At 47.3% G+C, this 19,241-nt stretch overlaps 1 protein-coding gene across 1 annotated transcript; it reads left to right on the top strand.

The window, feature by feature from the left end:
- Nucleotides 1-992: 992 nt before the first annotated feature.
- Nucleotides 993-15,886, top strand: PSMD3 (proteasome 26S subunit, non-ATPase 3). The gene is made up of 12 exons (XM_047845706.1): nucleotides 993-1,376; nucleotides 3,600-3,790; nucleotides 5,333-5,470; nucleotides 7,504-7,640; nucleotides 8,376-8,566; nucleotides 8,707-8,810; nucleotides 12,961-13,075; nucleotides 13,154-13,273; nucleotides 13,418-13,521; nucleotides 13,789-13,944; nucleotides 15,172-15,222; nucleotides 15,431-15,886. Exons 1-12 carry the CDS (start codon nucleotides 1,163-1,165, stop codon nucleotides 15,506-15,508), a joined length of 1,599 nt encoding a protein of 532 aa, XP_047701662.1. The 5' UTR covers nucleotides 993-1,162; the 3' UTR covers nucleotides 15,509-15,886.
- The last annotated feature ends 3,355 nt before the right edge of the window (nucleotides 15,887-19,241 follow it).

The following is a 19,241-nucleotide window of genomic DNA, read 5'->3' as shown; positions in this document are numbered from 1 at the left end:
AAGTTCCAAGTTAGGGAGGGAGGGGTTTTTTGGTTTGTTTTTTGTCTTAAGAAGTTGGAACCTGTATCCTCCTCCTGCAGAATCACTGGAGGATTCCTTTGAAAAATAAGTGGACAGGGTTTCTGGTTCAACTTCATCCCCCTGAGGATTCTTAGATTCTCTTTAGGTACACTATTATTCTGCTCCCCGTTTCACTACAGTGTCTGGAGGCAAACAGGCACCCCGCAGACTCCCTGAAGCCTCTCCCAATAGGGGCTTCCACCGGCTTTCCTTCCGCCTCACAATACACGGCAGAGCGGAGCTTCTAGCAGGCTACATTCTAGGGCTGTTTTTATAACCTCGCGCCCCGAACATGCTGGCCCTGTGCCACACATAGAGTGGTCCCGTATATTTTATACTGGACTGATTGTACACAAGGGTACTCTCCTCCCCACCCCCATCCGCCTTCCCAGGCTACAAAGATTCTATGCCTTACTTTCGGCACTAGCTAAAATCTGACAAGAAGTCTGAATCCCATTGAGTTCCTCCTACTCTCCAGTTCGGGGCTCACATATCTCTTTCGTAGCTTCTGCCCACGCGCTGGATGCGCTGGATGCACTGGACGGCGGTTGAGTACGAGCCTCGAGAATCTCGATCGCTATCCTAAACTGGGGGCAGACTGAACGAGTGGGGGCAAGAAACCGCCCGGCAACTCATGACGCCACCACGCCCTGCTCTACGATAGGCCCTACCTACTCCACGTCGGTTCGGGCGCTCTTAAGGGTCCGCGGTAACCCAGATTGGAGGCTGAGGGGACATCTCGTGGACGTGCGTGGAAATGCACCCGAGAGGAACACAAGAAAATCAACACACTGAAGCACTCCAAAGAAAGCGGGGCAAACCCATACAGGCTCCTCCCCGTTCCTTCCTCGAAGATCCGCCTCCATCCTGCACCTCGGCTGTTGATTTCTTTCCCTTTTGTGGACTCGGCTTTCGGCCCGCCGGGCCTGGCGTTTCCCAGAAGGCCCAGCGCCGGGAAAGGGTTTGCAGCTGCTCAGTCATCGTGCGGCCCGTCGCGAGCCCGCGCTCGTGTGCAGGCCCGGCTCGGTTCCTGATTTCTGGTGCGAGGATTCACGCGAACCCCCGGTCTCTGTCCCCGGACTAGGCCGCGACCCCGGGCACCATGAAACAGGAGGGCTCGGGGCGCCGCCGCGGCGCGGACAAGGCAAAGCCGCCGCCGGGCGGAGGGGAGCAAGAACCACCGCCGCCCCCGACTCCCCAGGATGTGGAGATGAAAGAGGAGGCGGCGGCGGGTGGCGCGTCAGCGGGAGAAGCTGACAGCAAAACGGCAGTGGCTGAGCACTCCCAGCGAGAGCTGGACACCGTCACCTTGGAGGGTACGAGAGCCCGGGCCGGGGACGTGCTGTGATCACGGATGACAGCGCTCCTCGGGATCCGCAGCGCAGCTTCCACCATCCCCGGTTCTTTAGGAATATCCCCAGTGCCCACCTCCAGTCCCCTGACACTCCCGACCCCAGTCCCAATAACTGAACCTTCTCTTCAGGTTTCGGACTCCTCCCTTCACACACACCTCCTTCCTCTGCCTGAGTTGCATCTAGAAGTAGGTCTCACTGGGCCTGTAGACTCCCTCTTCTAGGTCTTCTCTGACCTACTCTGTTTACATCCACCGAACTGATTCTAACGCCCCCAGCATATGATTGATCCTACCAGAAACCAGTGTTTGTATTTGTGTATAAAGGGTGTCAGGGTGACGCAGAATACTGGCCCTTGAGTTTTAAGACTACAAAAGTTTTCTTTTGCTAGCTATCTCTAGTAAATTCACCTAAGAGAAGACTTTCTAATCAGTATCTTGCTTTCTTGTTTCTGTAACGAAGGTTCCCCAACAATCCCAATGTACTTCTGCTCCCTTACTCCTGTTTCTAAAGAGTTTAAACATTTTACGGACTTGCAAGTTTTTAGGTGTCATCTTTGAGTTCCTAATATCTTCGACCTAAAATATGAACCAATTCCTCCATTTCTTTTCTCCTAAGTGCTTGTTTCCAGTTTCTTACAGCCCTCTTGCTCCTCCAAATTCACATTTTTCTTAGAGATCCTGTCCACATTTGGAGTGGGTAGACTGAGAGCTTCCCACTGTGACCCTTGTGCTATTTTCCCAGCTCTGGATCAAGTGGAACCACATTGTTCATTGGGTTTTCTCTTTAATGATGGACACATAGTAAACCCTCTGTAATGTTAGCAGTTATCATTACTGTGTCATTGATGGGACCCAGGCACCCTATGCTAAGTGTACAAAGGTAACTAAGAAACTACCAATGAAATGTATTCCCTTATTCCTAGACACTTTAGTTTCCAGTTTTTTACTGTTATAAATAATTTTTCAACAGTCATCTTTGTGACCAGGTTTTTAGTCTACTTTACAATTATTTCTTCAGTATAGATTCTAAATATGCCTGAATTGAAAGGGTAGGCGTTTTTAAGGTTTTGGGTAGGTATTGTCCAGAGAAACTGTACTGATTTATGTTATACCAACAGAAATATCCTGTTCACTGGTAACTCTGTTATGATTTCTTAAATATTACCAATTTGGTAGTTGAAAACATTTCCATTTGCAATTATTCAAAAGCTAGTAAAATGTATTTTCATGTCAGTTAGTATATTTCTTTTTGTATTGTCTATTTGTGGTTTTTTTAAATGTGGGGTTTTTTTTGACACACACACACTCTCTCTCTCTCCCTCTCTCTCTCTCTCTCTCTGAGTGGGGGAGCGGCAGAGAGAGGGAGACACAGAATCCAGAGCAGGCTCCAGGCTCTGAGCTGTCTGCACAGAGCCCGATGCTGGGCTCCAACCCACAAACCGTGAGATCATAACCCAAGCCGAAGTCAGACATTTAACTGACTGAGCCACCCAGGCGCCCCATTTGTGTTCATTTTTACTTGTCCTAATTATTTATGCAAGTTCTTTGTAAAATAAGAACATGACTCTCTGGTCACATTTGTTGCAAATATTTTTTTTGTTCAGTTATTCGGAAGGATTTTTTAGAGTGGAGTTCATCATGCGTGTGCGCGCACGTGTGTGTGTGTGTATGTGTATGACTTCTCCCATTGCGTTTTTTTTTTTTTAAGTTATTTTGAGAAAAAGAGAGGGTGGGGGAGGGGCAGAGAGAGGGAGAGAGAAAATCCCAAGCAGGCTCCGTGTTGTTAGTGCCAAGTCCCATACAAACCATGGGATAATGACAGCCAAAATCAAGAGCCTTCTGAGCCAGGTGCCCCTCTACCATTGTTTACATTTAGAAAGTCTTTTCCTGTATAGAGATCTGTTAAATCTCCATGTGTTTGTCTTGTTTTTTGTTGTTCTCTTTACCTTCCTCTTTCTGTCACCCTCTACCCTTTCCCCTACCCCAGCTTTAATTTTTGTCTCTTGGTTATGTCTTAAAATCATTATTTGGCATCTGTAAGTGTTGCTTAACCCTACTAGGCAAAAGAAGTGGTTGGCTACATCTTGCCCTTTTATAAGAGGTTCCCTAGAACTACTTGCCTGGAGGGTGGGAGGGAATAGGAAGAATTGGAAGTAACATTGTTTTCTTCTGTGGTCCTCCACAGACATTAAAGAGCATGTGAAACAGCTGGAGAAGGCAGTTTCGGGCAAGGAGCCTCGATTTGTGCTGAGGGCCCTGCGGATGCTCCCTTCCACATCACGTCGCCTCAACCACTACGTTCTGTATAAGGCTGTACATGGCTTCTTCACCTCAAATAATGCCACTCGAGACTTCTTGCTACCCTTCCTGGAAGAGGTGAGTGAGTCAGGTGCTTAAAGGATGCAGGCTTGGTCTCAGACCACATCCCCCCACCCCACCCCTTGATGTAATGTTTCCCATCCTGAAGACCTGTCTGATTACCTGCTGTAGCTGAGTAGTGAAGCAAAGCAGCCCATTTTAAGACTCATTTGTCCCCTAACAAGGGAACCATCTTTCTGCCCTATAGTGTCATTCTTCTGAGTCAGGGAAAAAAACTGGGAATCAGGACCCTTTGAACCAAACTCACTTAACGCTGCTCCTCAGCACGAGCACTCTCCTCCAGTTGGGTGGTGTGTCCATTGTCCTAGGAGAAGGTACCACCACCTCTGAATCCTCACTGAGGAGGACGTATAAAACAGTGGTTAAGAGCACAGGTTCTGGGAGCACCTGCGTGGCTCAGTTAAGCATCTGACTCTTGATCTCAACTCAGGTCATGATCTCACAGTTTGTGAGGTGGAGTCTGCTTAGGATTGTCTCTCTCCCTCTCTCTGCCCCTTCCCATCTTGTGTGAGTGTGCTCTCTCTCAAAAAATAAATAAAAAAACAAAATAAAATGTTAAAAAAAGAATACAGGTTTTGGAGGTGGAGTCAAATTTGAACCCCAGCTATACCATTTGGTACTTGTGGGACTTGAGCAAGTGACCTAACCTCCTTATGCCTCATTTTCATTCTTAAATGTAGTGAACAGATTCGGGGGATGAGGCTGAGTAAAGGAATGTCTTAGAACCTTCCCTGGCACATAGTGAATGCTGATGAAATTTGGTGCAGGCAGTGGTCTCCATGCCACGAAAGACCTCTCCTTTTCCTTTCCGGCTGTAAAATCCCCCTTATGTACAGGTCCTGACCCTTCTCAAACCACGTTGCCCCTTCAGCCACCTTCATCTCACTAAAATCCTATACGCTCACAGGCTGTTCCATAGATGTGAAAATTCAATCCCTTGAGGTGGAATGATGAAGAAGAGTGTATTGTCTGGGAACAAGAAAGCATCCTCCCCCCAACCTCACCTGGAATGTTTTTTAACCCTATATCTCTAAATTCACTCAACATGTTTGCTTTTTGAGCTGTTGCATATTATTCCAGCTTTGATGACTAGATCTGATAATAAGTACTATGTATATGTCACTTCCCCCAAATTTCCTTTGTTCCCACAAAAAAAAAAATTGTATCTCATTATTCTTGATCTCATCTCTAGAATTATGTTACTTTATTAAACCCTATTTGATCAAATTTGCAGTGGTTCCAGGTGTGGTGGTTTAATCTCTACTTAGATTGTAGGTTTTTTAAGGCGTCCTTACATCATCCTTTCTGTCCCCATTATATTCTGTAAAGATGTCTGTTACATTCCTGTAACCCTTTTCTTGTTTCTATTGCCAGCCTCCTTGACTTCTTTCAGAAGGTGACTGTGTGCCATCTTTATTTTTGTATCCCCAATACCTAGAAAAATCTTGCACATAGTAGGCATTCATCGTGGGTGTTTAGTAAATTCTTGGTTGACTGATCTGACTGAGCTTTTCCACAGTAATCCATGTCTTCTCCTAGCCCATGGACACCGAAGCTGATTTACAGTTCCGTCCCCGAACAGGAAAAGCTGCATCAGCACCCCTCCTGCCTGAGGTGGAAGCCTATCTACAGCTCCTCGTGGTCATCTTCCTGATGAACAGCAAACGCTACAAAGAGGTATCCAGGGCCAGTGGGCAAGGTTAACATGTCCCAAGCAGTGCATGGGTTTTGTGGGAGAGATTGTCTCTGGTGAAGAAATGGAGAGAATCACTGGGCTCTTAAACAGCCCCCCAGACTCTTACCCCATGTGGGAACACACCTAACTCCACATCCAGGAAGCCCCCTCAGCTCCCATTCAGACACCATGGGAAGGGGCTGGCGGCCACCATTCTGTGCTTGTCTGTGGCATAGTGCCGGTGTCGTGGATTCTGTTAGGATAGAGATTTGGAGATAGAAACCAACGTTCAAATCCCAGCTATAGCTTAGGCAAATTAATTTCTCCTGGCCTTATGTCAAATGGGGAAAATAGTGCCCAATTTACAAGATCATTGTTGGCATTAAGTAAAATACTGGCACAATGATCTGCATATAGTAAGCTTTCACAATATTTTAATAAGTAGCAGCTCTTTTCATGGGACTGAACAACTCCATGGATACTGCTCTACCACTTCTCCCTCTGACTGGGGCCAACTTCTTTGCCATCACAGCCACTGTCCCAAGAGCATGCTTAAGAAACGACAGGTCCCTCTCAATTTCCTGTTTTGTTTTTTCCTTGCCTTGCCTTGAGTTGGTTTTTGTTTGTTTCTAAATATAATTCACCCCTTTATTTTATTTTATTTTTTTTTAGTTTTTTAATATTTATTTTTGAGAGAGAGAGAGTGTGTGCAAGTGGGGGAGGAGCAAAGAGAGAGGGAGACACAGAATCTGAAGCAGGCTCAGGTTCTGAGCTGTCAGCACAGAGCCCTATGGGAGGGCTCCAACCCATGAACTGTGAGATCATGACCTGAGCCAAAGTTGGATGCTCAACTGACTAAGCCACCCAGGTGCCCCATAATTCACCCCCTTTAAAGTGTACAATTCAGGGGTACCTGGCTGGCTCAGTCAGTAGAGCGTCTGACTCTTGGTCTCCAGGTCATGAGTTCGAGCCCAACATTGGGTACAGAGAGTACTTAAAATAAAATGAAGGGCGCCTGGGTGGCTCAGTCAGTTAATCATCCTCCTTCAGCTTAGGTCATGATGTCACAGCCTTTGGGTTTGAGCCCTGCGTCAGGCTCTGCTCTGACATCTCAGAGCCTGGAGCCTGCTTCAGATTCTGTCTCCTCTCTCTGCCCCTTCCCTGCTAGTTCACCTCTCTTCCTCCCTCTCTCTCTGTCTCTCTCTCTCTCTCAAAAATAAGTAAACTTTAAAAAAAGAAGATATAAAGTAAAATCAATTATGGGGCTCCTGGTGGCTCAGTCAGTTAAGCATCTGACTCTTGATTTCAGCACAGGTCATGATCTCACAGTTTGTGAGTTTGAGCCCTGTGTCAGGCTTTGCACTAATACAGAGCCTGCTTGGGATTCTCTTCTCTCTCCCTCTCTGCCTCTCCCTCACTCAGGCTCTTTCTCTCTCAAAATAAATAAACTTTAAAAACAGTTATAAAAAAATAAAGTGTACAGTTCAGTGGGTTTTGGTGTGTTCACAAGGTTGTACAACCATCATCACTGTCTAATTCCAGAATAATTTTGTCACCCCCAAAAGAAACGCCATTGCTGTTAATAGTCATTCCCCATTCCCCCCAGCCTCCAGCAACTACTCATCTCCATTGTCTGGCTCATGGATTTTCCTATTCTGACATCTCATATAAATGGAATTATATAATACATGGTCTTTTATGTATGGTTTCTTTGACTTAGCATAACGTATTGTAGGTTTGTCCATGTCGTAGTGTGGATCTGTAGTCCAGCCCTTTTTGTGGGTGAATAATATTCCATTGTATGGATATGCTGCATTTAGTTTATCCATGTATCCAGTGATGGGCACTTAGAGGGATCATTTCACTTTTTGGTAATAATAATGCTGCTATGAACATTTGCATACAAGCTTTTATGTGAACATGTTTCCAATTCTCCTGGATTTATGCGTAGAAGGGGAGTGCTGGTTCATGTGATTGCTCCATGTCCAAGCTTTTGAGGAAGTGCCACTAGATTCTCTTTTGGCTGCCTCCCCAGGCACAGAAGATCTCTGATGACCTAATGCAGAAGATCAGCACTCAGAACCGCCGGGCCCTGGACCTTGTGGCCGCAAAGTGTTACTACTATCATGCCCGGGTCTATGAGTTCCTGGACAAGCTGGATGTGGTGCGCAGGTATGGGTGGCCAAGGTCTGACCCTAAAGTTAAGAACTATCCCCCAGGCTCTTCCCTTTACTCCACATCAAGGGAGTACTGACTGGTAGATCAAGGGTGGAAGGACAGGCTAGAAAACAGTTCACTCCTCTGCTTAGAGCTTGTGGTGGCTCCCCATTTTCCTCAGGGAAGAGTTGAAGTCCTCGTGATAGCACATAAAGCCTGATGTGCTCTGGCCCTTGTTACTGCCTTCTTGACTCCAGCACCCTCTGCTCGCCTGACTCCCCACACTGGCCTCCCTGCTCTTCCTGGGGCATGACAGGCACGCTCTTCTCTCTACCAAGAATGCTCTTCTCCCTACTTCCTTCAGGCCTTTGTTTAATTGTTCCTTTCTCAGCAAGTCCTACCCTGATCAAGCTATTTAAAATTGCAACCCCATCCTCCTCACCTCCTGTGTTCCCTATTACACTTACCCTCATTTCTCCATAGCCCTGATCTCCTCCTATCATGCTAAGTAATACACTTACTTATCATGATCATTGTCTGTCACCCCCACGAGAATGCAGAGTTGTGTCCTTTTGGTGCACCTAGAATAGTGCTTCACGCCGCAGGCACTCAATAGTTGAGTATTCAGTGAAAAACCAGAAAAGCAGTCTGTGTCACTTTTTTTGGAATTGAGAGAGAATGGAGAGGTCAAAGCAATTCAAAGAGTTCTTATTTGAGCCCTTTGATATCTCTTTTCTTTCCTTTTTGAAGCTTCTTGCATGCTCGGCTCCGGACAGCCACCCTTCGGCATGATGCGGATGGGCAGGCCACCCTGCTGAACCTCCTGCTGCGGAACTACCTACACTACAGCTTGTACGACCAGGCTGAGAAGCTGGTGTCCAAGTCCGTGTTCCCCGAGCAGGCCAACAACAATGAGTGGGCCAGGTACCTCTACTACACAGGTGAGCGATGGGCCCGACCCTTGAGTCAGATCAGAAGGTGTCTCAGGCCCACTTGGTGCATGAGACACCCATTTGACACTGGTTTGCAAGGGGCTTTGGATGATGCCATTCTCTTGACCCACTCCCTTCTCTACCCCCAGGGCGAATCAAAGCTATTCAGTTGGAGTACTCAGAGGCCCGGAGAACAATGACCAATGCCCTTCGCAAGGCCCCTCAGCACACAGCTGTCGGCTTCAAACAGACGGTGAGCAGCAGTTCTCATCCCTACACTACTTACTCATCTGATAAGGCTTTGGTTCTCTTTCCCTACACAGGCCAGGGAAGGTGTCCCTAACCTTCATTATCCAAAAGGTGTATCATTGTGCATAGTGCATTTATGGGTAATAACATTGGTCAAAGCACATTAAGCAGATACTAGCTGCACCTCTGGTGGTTATGTTCAGAGAGAGTATTCTCCTTGGTAGATAGGTTTAGAATATTCCCATTGCCCCAGCGCTCTTTACAGTCATTCCAGGCACGGGCCCGGATTATGTTGAGAATCCCCAGGCTCTTCTCTGGTTTCTCACATGCCCATTTGGGAGCAGTGTTCTCTGTAGCCAGGGAATCCAGAAAATCTCCATAAGGCTGACTGGTTTGGGTGGAGATAAACCTTGGCCACCTAATAGCTGTCAGTCACCCTAGTATTTTTTTTTTTTTTTGAGTGGTGACCTTGGTATTAGGCACTGTGAGATAAGTAAAGAACATTGACCTAGAAAGGTTTGAGAACCTTTGTAAAGTCACAGATCCTGGTAGCCAGAATTTGGACCCAGGTTTCTCGACCACAAACCTCTGTTCCCACGTCAACGTGACCTCTACCTCCTAGTGCGCTTGAAAGAGGAGAGGATGAAAATGTACAATGATTAAGTCAGTGTAGTTGAGATTTGGTCTGTTTCTGTTCAGAAGTTCAAAGAAAGACAGGTTTGATTTTGGTCAAATAATTAAAGACATCTTTAAAAAGTTAAATTTAATCTGGTGCTTGCAAATTGGTAGAATTTTCCAGAAGGGAATGGCTTTTCAGACATACACAGTACATGTGCAGAATGTTGATTACTTACAACATAGGACATACACTAAAGTTTCTGAAAACACAGGTAATTAGCATATAAATTGTTGTGTCCTGGAGAGAGACATTGTGGGGTAAAGTAGGATTCTCAAACCAGACTTTACTCTGGTAAAGATGGATAAGGTTTCAGAGTTTTCTGTGGTGGAGCCAGGCAGCAGGAAGGAGCAGAAAGGGCTAGAGTGAGAGATCTTTGGCCAGGAAAGAGATGGAGTGGTTGCTTGAGAGAGGAAGAAGCAGAGTTAGGGAAACTTCCACCCAGAGGGACTTAAGCAAACAGGTGATGGGCCAAGGCCTTGGAGGAGCTAGGAAGGGATGGAAAAAGAGAAGCTAGCTTGAAGTAAAGCAGAGAGAAGGAAAATGTGTAAAAAGAGGCCTCAGGTTTAAAGTGGGGTCTACAGCACTTTGAAAGCTTATTCACCCATAGTGAAACTCGCATTCTCTCCTTGGGTGAGCTTCCTTGCTTGCATGGCTCAACACAGACCTCCATGATGCTTCACCAGAATCCATTTCTAACTATCTTAGTCTGTTCGAGCCGTCACACCAAGCTACCACAGACTGGGTGGCTTAAGCAACAGAGATCTATTTCCTCATAGTTCTGAAAGCCAGAAGTCTAACATCAATGTGTCCACATGGTTAGTTTCTCCTAAGGACCTCTCTTCCTTATAGATGGCCGTCATCTTCTAATCTCTTCAAATGGTCTTCCTTCTCTGCCTGACTGTATCCTAATCTCTTATAAGGATACCAGTCATATTGGATTAGGACCCACTCATATGACCTCATGCCCCTTAATTATCTCTTTAAAAGCTCTGTCTCCAAATACAGGCATACCTTGTTTTATTGTACTTCGCACATACACGCTTTTTTATAAATTGCAGGTTAGTGGCAACCCTGCAATGAGCAAGTGTCTCGGCGCCATTTTTCCAACAGCATTTGCTCACTTCATGTCTCTGTGTCACATTTTGGTCTTCCTCACAATACTTCAAAGTTTGTTTGTTTGTTTGTTTTAAGTTTATTTTAAGAGAGAGTGCATGCATGAGCTGGGGAGGGGCAGAAAGAGAATCCCAAGCAGGCTCCTTGCTGTCAGTGCAGAGCTCCATGTAGGGCTTGATCTCACAAACCGTGAGTCAGACACTTAACTGACTGAGCAACCCAAGCACCCCTCAAACTTTTCATTATGATATCAGTTATGCTGATCCGGGATCAGTGGTTACTACTTGTTGGAAGACCAGATGATAGCGTTTTTTAACAAGATATCTTCAGATTAAGGTACATATAGTGTTTTTTGTTTTTTAATATAATGTTATTGCATACTTAATAGACTATGGTACAGTGTAAACAACTTTGTGTGTACTGGGAAACCAAAAAGTCCTTTGACTCGCCTTATTGTGATACTCACTTTGTTGTGATCTGGAACCGAACCTGTGATATCGCTGAGGGGTGCCTGTGTAGTCACATTCTGAGGTCCTGAGGGGTTAAGGACTTCAACATATGAGTTTGGGGGTTCAGACTTCAGCTTGATACTAATTCTGACCCCTCTTATGAACACCAGATCTACAAATCCAGCTTCCCACCACACATCTCTGTATAGATACTCCTCACACAAAGCTTGTCCAAAGCAAACCCCTCTGACTACCCCTTACCAGTCCTTCCTTCTGCTCTCCCAATCAAGATAGGAGCTTCGGGATCATCCCAGACTCACCACCACCACCACCCCTCCTTCCACATCACTAAGTTATCTGTTGATTTGTCCCCATGTCTTTTGTATTTGTCTCCTCTCTGGTATCACTGGTGCCCTTGTTCAGGCCACTAGCATTTCTGGTCATCATCCTCCCCTTTACCAACCCAGCTTCCACACAACTGCCTAACTAAAAAGAGCTCCAGGCCCGTGCCTGCCTTGCCCAGGAAGCTTGCATTGCTCTGCCTTACCTGCACAATAGAGCATTACAGTCTTGTGAGGTAGGCAGTCTGGGCATTACGGTCCGGTGCCACTGCCACCTATTTTAGGGACTAGGATACCAAGGACTTCGTTACTCAGCATTTCCTACCTAGTGAGTATATACTAGCATACTATCTCCAAACTCTGAGCTCAGCCTGGTTTTCAAAACAGCACGTCCTTAGACTGGCCCATCATCTTTCATCGCCTTCCAGACTTTCTTGGGGTGTGTCCTCACACTTATCCACCTCTTTTCTAATCTGTTTCCTTGACTGAAACAACCTCCTTCCTTTTTCTGCTTCATCAGAATCCTATGGCATATATTAACTTTCGCCTTTTTCCTGCATTTCCCCTCACTCATGGATTACTCCAGGGAACTGGGCAACATCATGGGTATTATATGGGTGGGTGTGGGCATGATCACCCACCACCCATTTTTTTTTTTAATGTTTATTTTTGAGAGAGAGAGAGAGAGAGAGAGAGCAAGCAGGAGAGGGGCAAAGAGAGAGGAGACATAGAATCCGAAGCAGGCTCCAGACTCTGTGTTGTCAGCACAGAGCCCGATGGTGGGGCTCGAACTCACGAGCCACAAGATCATGACCTGAGCCAAAGCCGGACACTTAACCAACTGAGCCACCCGGGTGCCCCCAGCCCACTACCCATTTTAACCCCTTACTTCTCTTGTGACTCTTGATATCACACGATCTAGCTGTCTGTGTTCCTGTTCGTCCCACTTGGTAGGAAGCTCCTTAATTGCTAGGTGTCACCCCTCTTACGGTTTTCCTCCCATGGTACTGAATCCATGGTAGGCGCACAGAGGTACTCACAGTTTTATGGAGAAGGAAGGGCCAAATTTTCCAGCCAGCCTTCTGCATCCATACCCGGGTCATTCACTGAGGTTCTGCCAGTCCCCTTCCTGAGCTTCTGCCTCTACCCAGATAACTTGTTCTACACATTCACCTCCTCTCCTCCAGGAACGATCCACCTCTCTAACCAGCATCTTTGGCTGACCCACACTCCATTCCCTAGGCCACTAAGCCCTGTTTTCTCACTATTTCGGAGCCACAGGACATACCCATCTGGCCTGTACTTCCAGATTGTTGCCATGGCAGAGCAGCGTGTATGGATTAGCCAGATTAACTGGAATTTAGGGCTCAGTGTGGGCAAAAAGGCAGATCTTCCCAGTACCTGGCTCTGGAGGCAGATCTTCAATTCCACTCCCAGCTCTGCATGGGCCTAATCGCAGTGCCATTTTCCCTGTTTCCCAATGCGTCTGACTGCACTGAAGCCCCATTTCTCTCCCTTCTCCCTCCTGCTGGGGCTCCCTGCCCACTGTGTTCCTGTGTCACACACTGCCAGGTGCACAAGCTTCTGATTGTGGTGGAGCTGCTGCTTGGGGAGATCCCAGACCGGCTACAGTTCCGTCAGCCATCTCTCAAGCGCTCGCTCATGCCCTACTTCCTTCTTACTCAAGGTAAGGGTGGTCCCCCTCCCAGAGCTTGCCAGTGGGTTTGCCCGTTTGCATCATCTGATCCACTCCTCCCCGCTCCAGCTGTCAGGACCGGAAACCTTGCCAAGTTCAACCAGGTCCTGGACCAGTTTGGAGAGAAGTTTCAAGCAGATGGGACCTATACCCTAATCATCCGACTACGGCACAACGTCATTAAGACAGGTGTAGATCTGAGTCTGAGAGGCTGCTGGAAGAGCAGGACCCAGATCAGCTTCTGCAAGGGATGGCGGCAACCCTGTGGGTGTCCATGGGTGGGCAGAGGGTCTGTGGCCACCCTGCCCACCCCAGTGCTCCTTCCTCTCCCAGGTGTGCGCATGATCAGCCTTTCCTATTCCCGAATTTCCCTGGCCGACATCGCCCAGAAGCTGCAGCTGGATAGCCCAGAGGATGCAGAGTTCATTGTTGCCAAGGTGGGGCCAGTTCCGGGACTGCAGTTGCTACCCTCCTGCCATATTTCAAGGGGTGGGAATGGGAGACTGGCCAAGGAAGGGAATGGGTTCAGTAGTGGCATGGTCTTTTCAGGGAGTGCTGGCCTTACAATGAGGCCAGGAAGTTGCCAGAGAGTGTGTGTACGTGAGTGAGTGTATAAGTGTGAGGAGGAGAGGGACAGGACAGGATGTTCTCAGATTTAGAAGATGGGCTTTCTGGTGACTTTTCCTTTATTTGGGGGCCGGCAGGCCATCCGGGATGGTGTCATTGAGGCCAGCATCAACCACGAGAAGGGCTACGTCCAGTCCAAGGAGATGATTGATATCTACTCCACCCGTGAGCCCCAGCTGGCCTTCCACCAGCGCATCTCCTTCTGTCTAGATATCCACAACATGTCCGTCAAGGTGAGAAGCCGGGGCTGTAGAGGGGGGTTAGCAGCACCTGTGAATTCCTCAGAGGAGGTTGCCCTAGATCCCGGACCATCTCTGTAAAGTCCCTGAATGGCAGGGCAGGGGGTTCCAGAGTGAATGAAGGAATTGGCATGTGGGCCTATATGACTTTCGCCTGCTTCTAAGGGTCTGGTTGCCCGGGAGGGAACCAGATGGAGTCACAGTACAGGTTCCAGATTTGCTTCCAAATCTGAGTCCTTCACCTTGTCTGAACCTCTGTTTCTCCATCTATGAAACCGATGGGGAGATTACCTGCCCTGTCTGTTTTGCAGGGTTGAGGACATTAAGTGAAATCACTGTCTTAAGACACTTAGTGAAGTCTGAATTGTGGAAAAGGTAGGGTGGGTATCTAGTTCCTCAAAAGGTCGTTAAGCTCTTATCCTGTGGCAGGCACTGAGTTGGGTGCTGGTACTGTTCGCCAAATTTTTTTTTTTTTTTTTTTTTTTTTTTTAAGTTTATTTTGAGAGAGAGAGCACACATGAGCAGGGAGGGGAGGGACAAAGAGAGAGGGAGAGAATCCCAAACAGGCTCTGTGCTGTCAGTACAGAGCCCAACCCAGGGCTCCCCAAAATCATGACGTGAGCCGGAATCAAGAGTCAGATGCTTAACCGACTGAGCCACCCAGGTGCCCTCTGTTTGCCAAATTTCCTGGCCTCTTCTTGCCCCAAGAAACTAGGGATGTTGTTACCTTGCTTAAAATCAGGTAAATGTTGTTCTCGGGGAGACATGAAAGGCCCTCTGTGACCTGGTTCCCCTTGTCTCTAGGCTCACTTCCCAGGTGCTCTTTTCCTCTCTACCCACTTTTCCTTCCTCTCCTCCCTCCCCACCCCCACCCCCCGACTGGCCCCACTGAACTCAGGCCAGGCCTTTTCACACATTGAAACCTCTGCCTGGAATGCCTTTCCTCCATTCCCACAAGCAGTCAGTTCCTTTCCTCTGTTTTCCTCCTCACTGCCAGTCCCCCTCCCTGGCCAGTGAGAATGTCTTGATTCTCATTTCCAGTGTTTGCCACATGGTATAGTAGTAATTACCTTCCATGTCTAGCTCCTCACTAGACTAAACTAGAGAATGAATAGCCTAATTCATGTTGTGGTGCCCAGTACACAGAAGGAGCACAATAAACATGTGTTCAGTGCATGCCTTCTCTTTATCTTCCTCCTGTCTTTACTGTGCTTCATTCAGGCCATGAGGTTTCCTCCCAAATCGTACAACAAGGACTTGGAGTCTGCAGAGGTAAGGTGCTTTCTGCTTTGGATAAGACTGAAAGCTCAAACTTTCCTACAGAGAGGGAAGAGTGGGGGGCAGTTTCTGGAAGGGCTGGGAGTAGTTCTGAAGCTCTGGCAGTCCCTGACCTCGGAGTGGGTTGGGCTCGGTGAAGCACTGTGTGAGAGAGCCTCACTGGTCCCCAGCAGCCCAGCCCTCACCCCACCTCTTGCCCCAGGAACGGCGCGAGCGAGAGCAGCAGGACTTGGAGTTTGCCAAGGAGATGGCCGAAGATGATGATGACAGCTTCCCTTGAGCTGGGGGGCTGGGGAGGAGTGGGGTGAGTCGGGAATGGCTCTTTATCTTTTCCCCTTGGGGCCCCCTGCCCAGGGAACTGGCCCCTTTACCATACATGTCTCACAGACAGCATATGTGCAGGGGGTGAGGGGTGCAGGGAGCCAGTCACCCCCACCTCACCCCAGGACCCCTCCCCAGCCAGTGACATATCACATGGTGGGCAGGAGGGTGGGCAGGCAGCCTCCCCAGGGCAGGGTCCTGGCTAGTGGTGTGGGCAGCAAGATGGGAGGGAATCTGTGCTCTCCCGGAAGTCCGGGACTGGAATCGGGACATGTGTTGGGTTGTATGTTTTTTGAAGCCTCAATTATGATTTTTAAACAATAAAAAGTTCTCCAAAGCTCTTTGTGCATCATTTAATAACTAGACTGCACTCTTCATACCTACAGTATTGACAGACCCAGATTTTTCCTTCCTGGTCTTGGGAGGGCCAGCCCCAGTGTAATCTGGGGACCTGATGTGACTGTGGATGAGAATGAGGCCAAGGGCAGGGTGAAGAGCTGGCATCAGGAGGGCCTCTCTCCCATCTACCTGGCTGGCCAGTATTGGGCAAGTCACTAAACCTCTCCATCTCCTTTCCCACATCTGTCCAATAAAGGATAAGATTCCATGACCTGGCTCTGAAGTTAAAAATCTAGACCTCTAGGGGCGCCTGGGTGGCTCAGTCGGTTGAGCGACCGACTTTGGCTCAGGTCATGATCTCGCGGTCTGTGAGTTCAAGCCCCGCATCAGGCTCTGTGCTGACAGCTCAGAGCCTGGAGCCTGCTTCTGATTCTGTCTCCCTCTCTCTATGTCCCTCTCCCGCTCATGCTGTCTCTCTCTCTCTGTCTCAGAAATAAACATTAAAAAAAAAAAAAATCTAGACCTCTAGAGGATCAAAGAAATGGCAAGGGTCTGACCCTCAGGAGGTTTGCAAGAGGAGAGAAGGGTCTCTGATGAGGCTGCAGCAGCAGGTTGAGAGCAGGTTTTGCCCAGCTGGCCCTTACTGAATGGGAGACGGGTTGTTCCCTGGGAGTGAGAGTTGGGTCAGCCCGGAGGGGCCTCCTTGTGGCTCCAGCTGCAGATAGTGGGGAAATGTGTCTGCCTCAGTCTTGACGTCTCCCAGCCGCTGACGGGGATGCTCCCCATCTCGGGTCATTGAATTACTGCTGTTCTCTGTTGGTGCCTGGGATATTGCTGTACATGTTCTCTGTTCCTGCCAAGCGCTGTTATCTGAACACGGCCTCGTGGGTTTCTGCCTCTGCTTAATTGCATTCCCTCTCCTGCCACGCTCTGGCTCTCCACCTCGAGGATTTCTACACCTCCCCCAGGCTTCCTGCCTCACAGTGATTTATCCCCCTGGCATCTGGAACACTCGCTCGAGATCAGATCCTCTCAGGAGGTGGTGTGAAAGACTTATCTTCCCAGCTAGCTTGTAGGTTCTTCGAGAGCATGAAGAGGCATTTGTGTCCTCCCGGGGCTTTGCCCAGTACCTGGCACACTGGGTTTGATGAAGTCTTGTTTGTGTGTTCATTACCAACTGAAGATTTTCATCTTGCAGTATCCCTAATTTCCATTAAAGGCATGTTTTCGACTGGCCTTGTTTTGGGTCCTGGTCCCATCCCAGCCTTGATCACAGTAATCTGGCATTGCCCACTTGCCCTGAAGCTTCTGCCACCTCCCAAGTGTAATGAAACTCTCTCTCAGAAAAAAAAGACTAACCTACACCCAAGGTAGGGCTCCAACCCACAACCCCAGGATCGAGAGTTGCACACTCTTTCAACTGAGCCAGCCAGGTGCCCCAAGGTTGTTGTTTTTTTTTCTTTTTTCTTTTTTAAGGTAGTCTCCATACTCAATGTGGGGAAGAGTCACATGCCCAATGACTGAGCCAGCCAGGTGCCCCTCAATGCTAACAAATTTTAGAGTCAGCACCTGGCCCAGAGTGCCTCAAGTCCTCTCCTGGTTGGTAACAGATTGGAGAGTATGTCATCCTGTTACAGAGAGTTGGGGTCATTTGACGTGATTTCCTGGTTCTCACCCACCTTGACTCTATGATAGACTATTTTTCTCCTCACTTTCTGGAAGTTTCTTTTAATTCGTTCCCATTGGCTTGGTTTTCTCTTCCTGGAGAAGCTTAGTGTCTTTTTTATGCTTGGAGAGTTCACTGTGTTCTCCACTTTATGGTTGGGTGGGTTTTTTTCTTTTTTTTTTTTTTTTTTGTTTTGTTTTGATTTTTGAGTTTTGCTTTAAATCACAAAACTACAGAGAAGCAGAAAGAATGACCTAACAAATACCCATGGACTTTTCCACCCAAGTTTAATAAATGGTGACATTTGGTTATCATGTCATTTTTTTCAACCAAGGAAAACCATTACAGATCAGTCAGAACCCATCTTGTTTCTTTCCCAGGCCCTTCCCTTACTTCCCTAGAGGCAGCCGCTCTGATGAAGTCCGTAAGTAGCCTTCCAGCTTTCTGTTTTTGTACTTTATCTTCTACAAAATACAGTATTTTTTGTGGTTTTATTTTATTTTTTATTTTTTTTAACTTACATCCAAATTAGTTAGCATATAGTGCAACAATGATTTCAGGAGTAGATTCCTTAGTGCCCCTCACCCATTTAGCCCATGCCCCCTCCCACAACCCCTCCAGTAACCATCAGTTCTCCATATTTATGAGTCTCTTCTGTTTTGTCCCCCTCCCTGTTTTTATACTATTTTTGTTTCCCTTCCCTTATGTTCATCTGTTTTGTCTCTTAAAGTCCTCATGAGTGAAGTCATGATTTTTTGTCTTTCTCTGACTAATTTCACTTAGCATAATACCCTCCAGCTCCATCCACGTAGTTGCAAGTGGCAAGATTTCATTCTTTTTGATTGCTGAGTAATACTCCATTGCGTGTGTGTGTGTGTGTGTGTGTGTGTGTGTGTATACACATCTTCTTTACCCATCCATCTATCCATGGACATTTGGGCTCTTTCCATACTTTGACTATTGTTGATAGTGCTGCTATAAACATTGGGGTGCATGTGTCCCTTCGAAACAGCACATCTGTATCCCTTGGATAAATAACCTAGTAGTGCAATTGCTGGGTCGTAGAGTAGGTCTATTTTTAGTTTTCTGAGGAACCTCCATACTGTTTTCCAGAGTGGCTGCACCAGCTTGCATTCCCACCAACAATGCGAAAGAGATCCTCTTTCTCTGCATCCTCGCCAACACCTGTTGTTGCCTGAGTTGTTAGTGTTAGCCATTCTGACAGGTGTGAGGTGGTATCTCATTGTGGTTTCGATTTGTATGTCCCTGATGATGAGTGATGTTGAGCATTTTTTCATGTGTCGGTTGGCCATCTGGATGTCTTCTTTGGAGAAGTGTCTATTCATGTCTTTTGCCCATTTCTTCACTGGATTATTTGTTTTTTGGTGTTGAGTTTGATAAGTTCTTTGTAGATTTTGGATACTAACCCTTTATCTGATATGTCGTTTGCAAATATCTTCTCCCATTCTGTCGGTTGCCTTTTAGTTTTGCTGATTGTTTCCTTTGCTGTGAAGAAGCTTTTTATTTTGATGAGGTCCCAGTACTTCATTTTCGCTTTTGTTTCCCTTGCCTCCAGAAACGTGTTGAGTAAGAAGTTGCTGCAGCATTTTTGTGTGTTTTTAAATCTTTTAAATGATGTATCACATGAATGTAACTTGCTCTTTTCACTCGCCATTGGTTTTGAGAT

This window comes from Prionailurus viverrinus, unplaced genomic scaffold (assembly GCF_022837055.1).
Source record: "Prionailurus viverrinus isolate Anna unplaced genomic scaffold, UM_Priviv_1.0 scaffold_35, whole genome shotgun sequence".
Classification (NCBI taxonomy): domain Eukaryota; kingdom Metazoa; phylum Chordata; class Mammalia; order Carnivora; family Felidae; genus Prionailurus; species Prionailurus viverrinus.
Note: the sequence above shows the minus strand (reverse complement) of the source record. Positions and strands in the feature narration are given on the sequence as shown.

Coding starts and splice junctions, on each gene's coding strand:
- PSMD3 (XM_047845706.1), top strand. CDS start 1,163: ATGAAACAGGAGGGCTCGGGGCGCCGCCGCGGCGCGGACAAGGCAAAG. Junction 7,641..8,375: donor AAGCTGGATGTGGTGCGCAG/GTATGGGTGGCC, acceptor TCCTTTTTGAAG/CTTCTTGCATGCTCGGCTCC. Junction 8,811..12,960: donor CTGTCGGCTTCAAACAGACG/GTGAGCAGCAGT, acceptor ACACACTGCCAG/GTGCACAAGCTTCTGATTGT.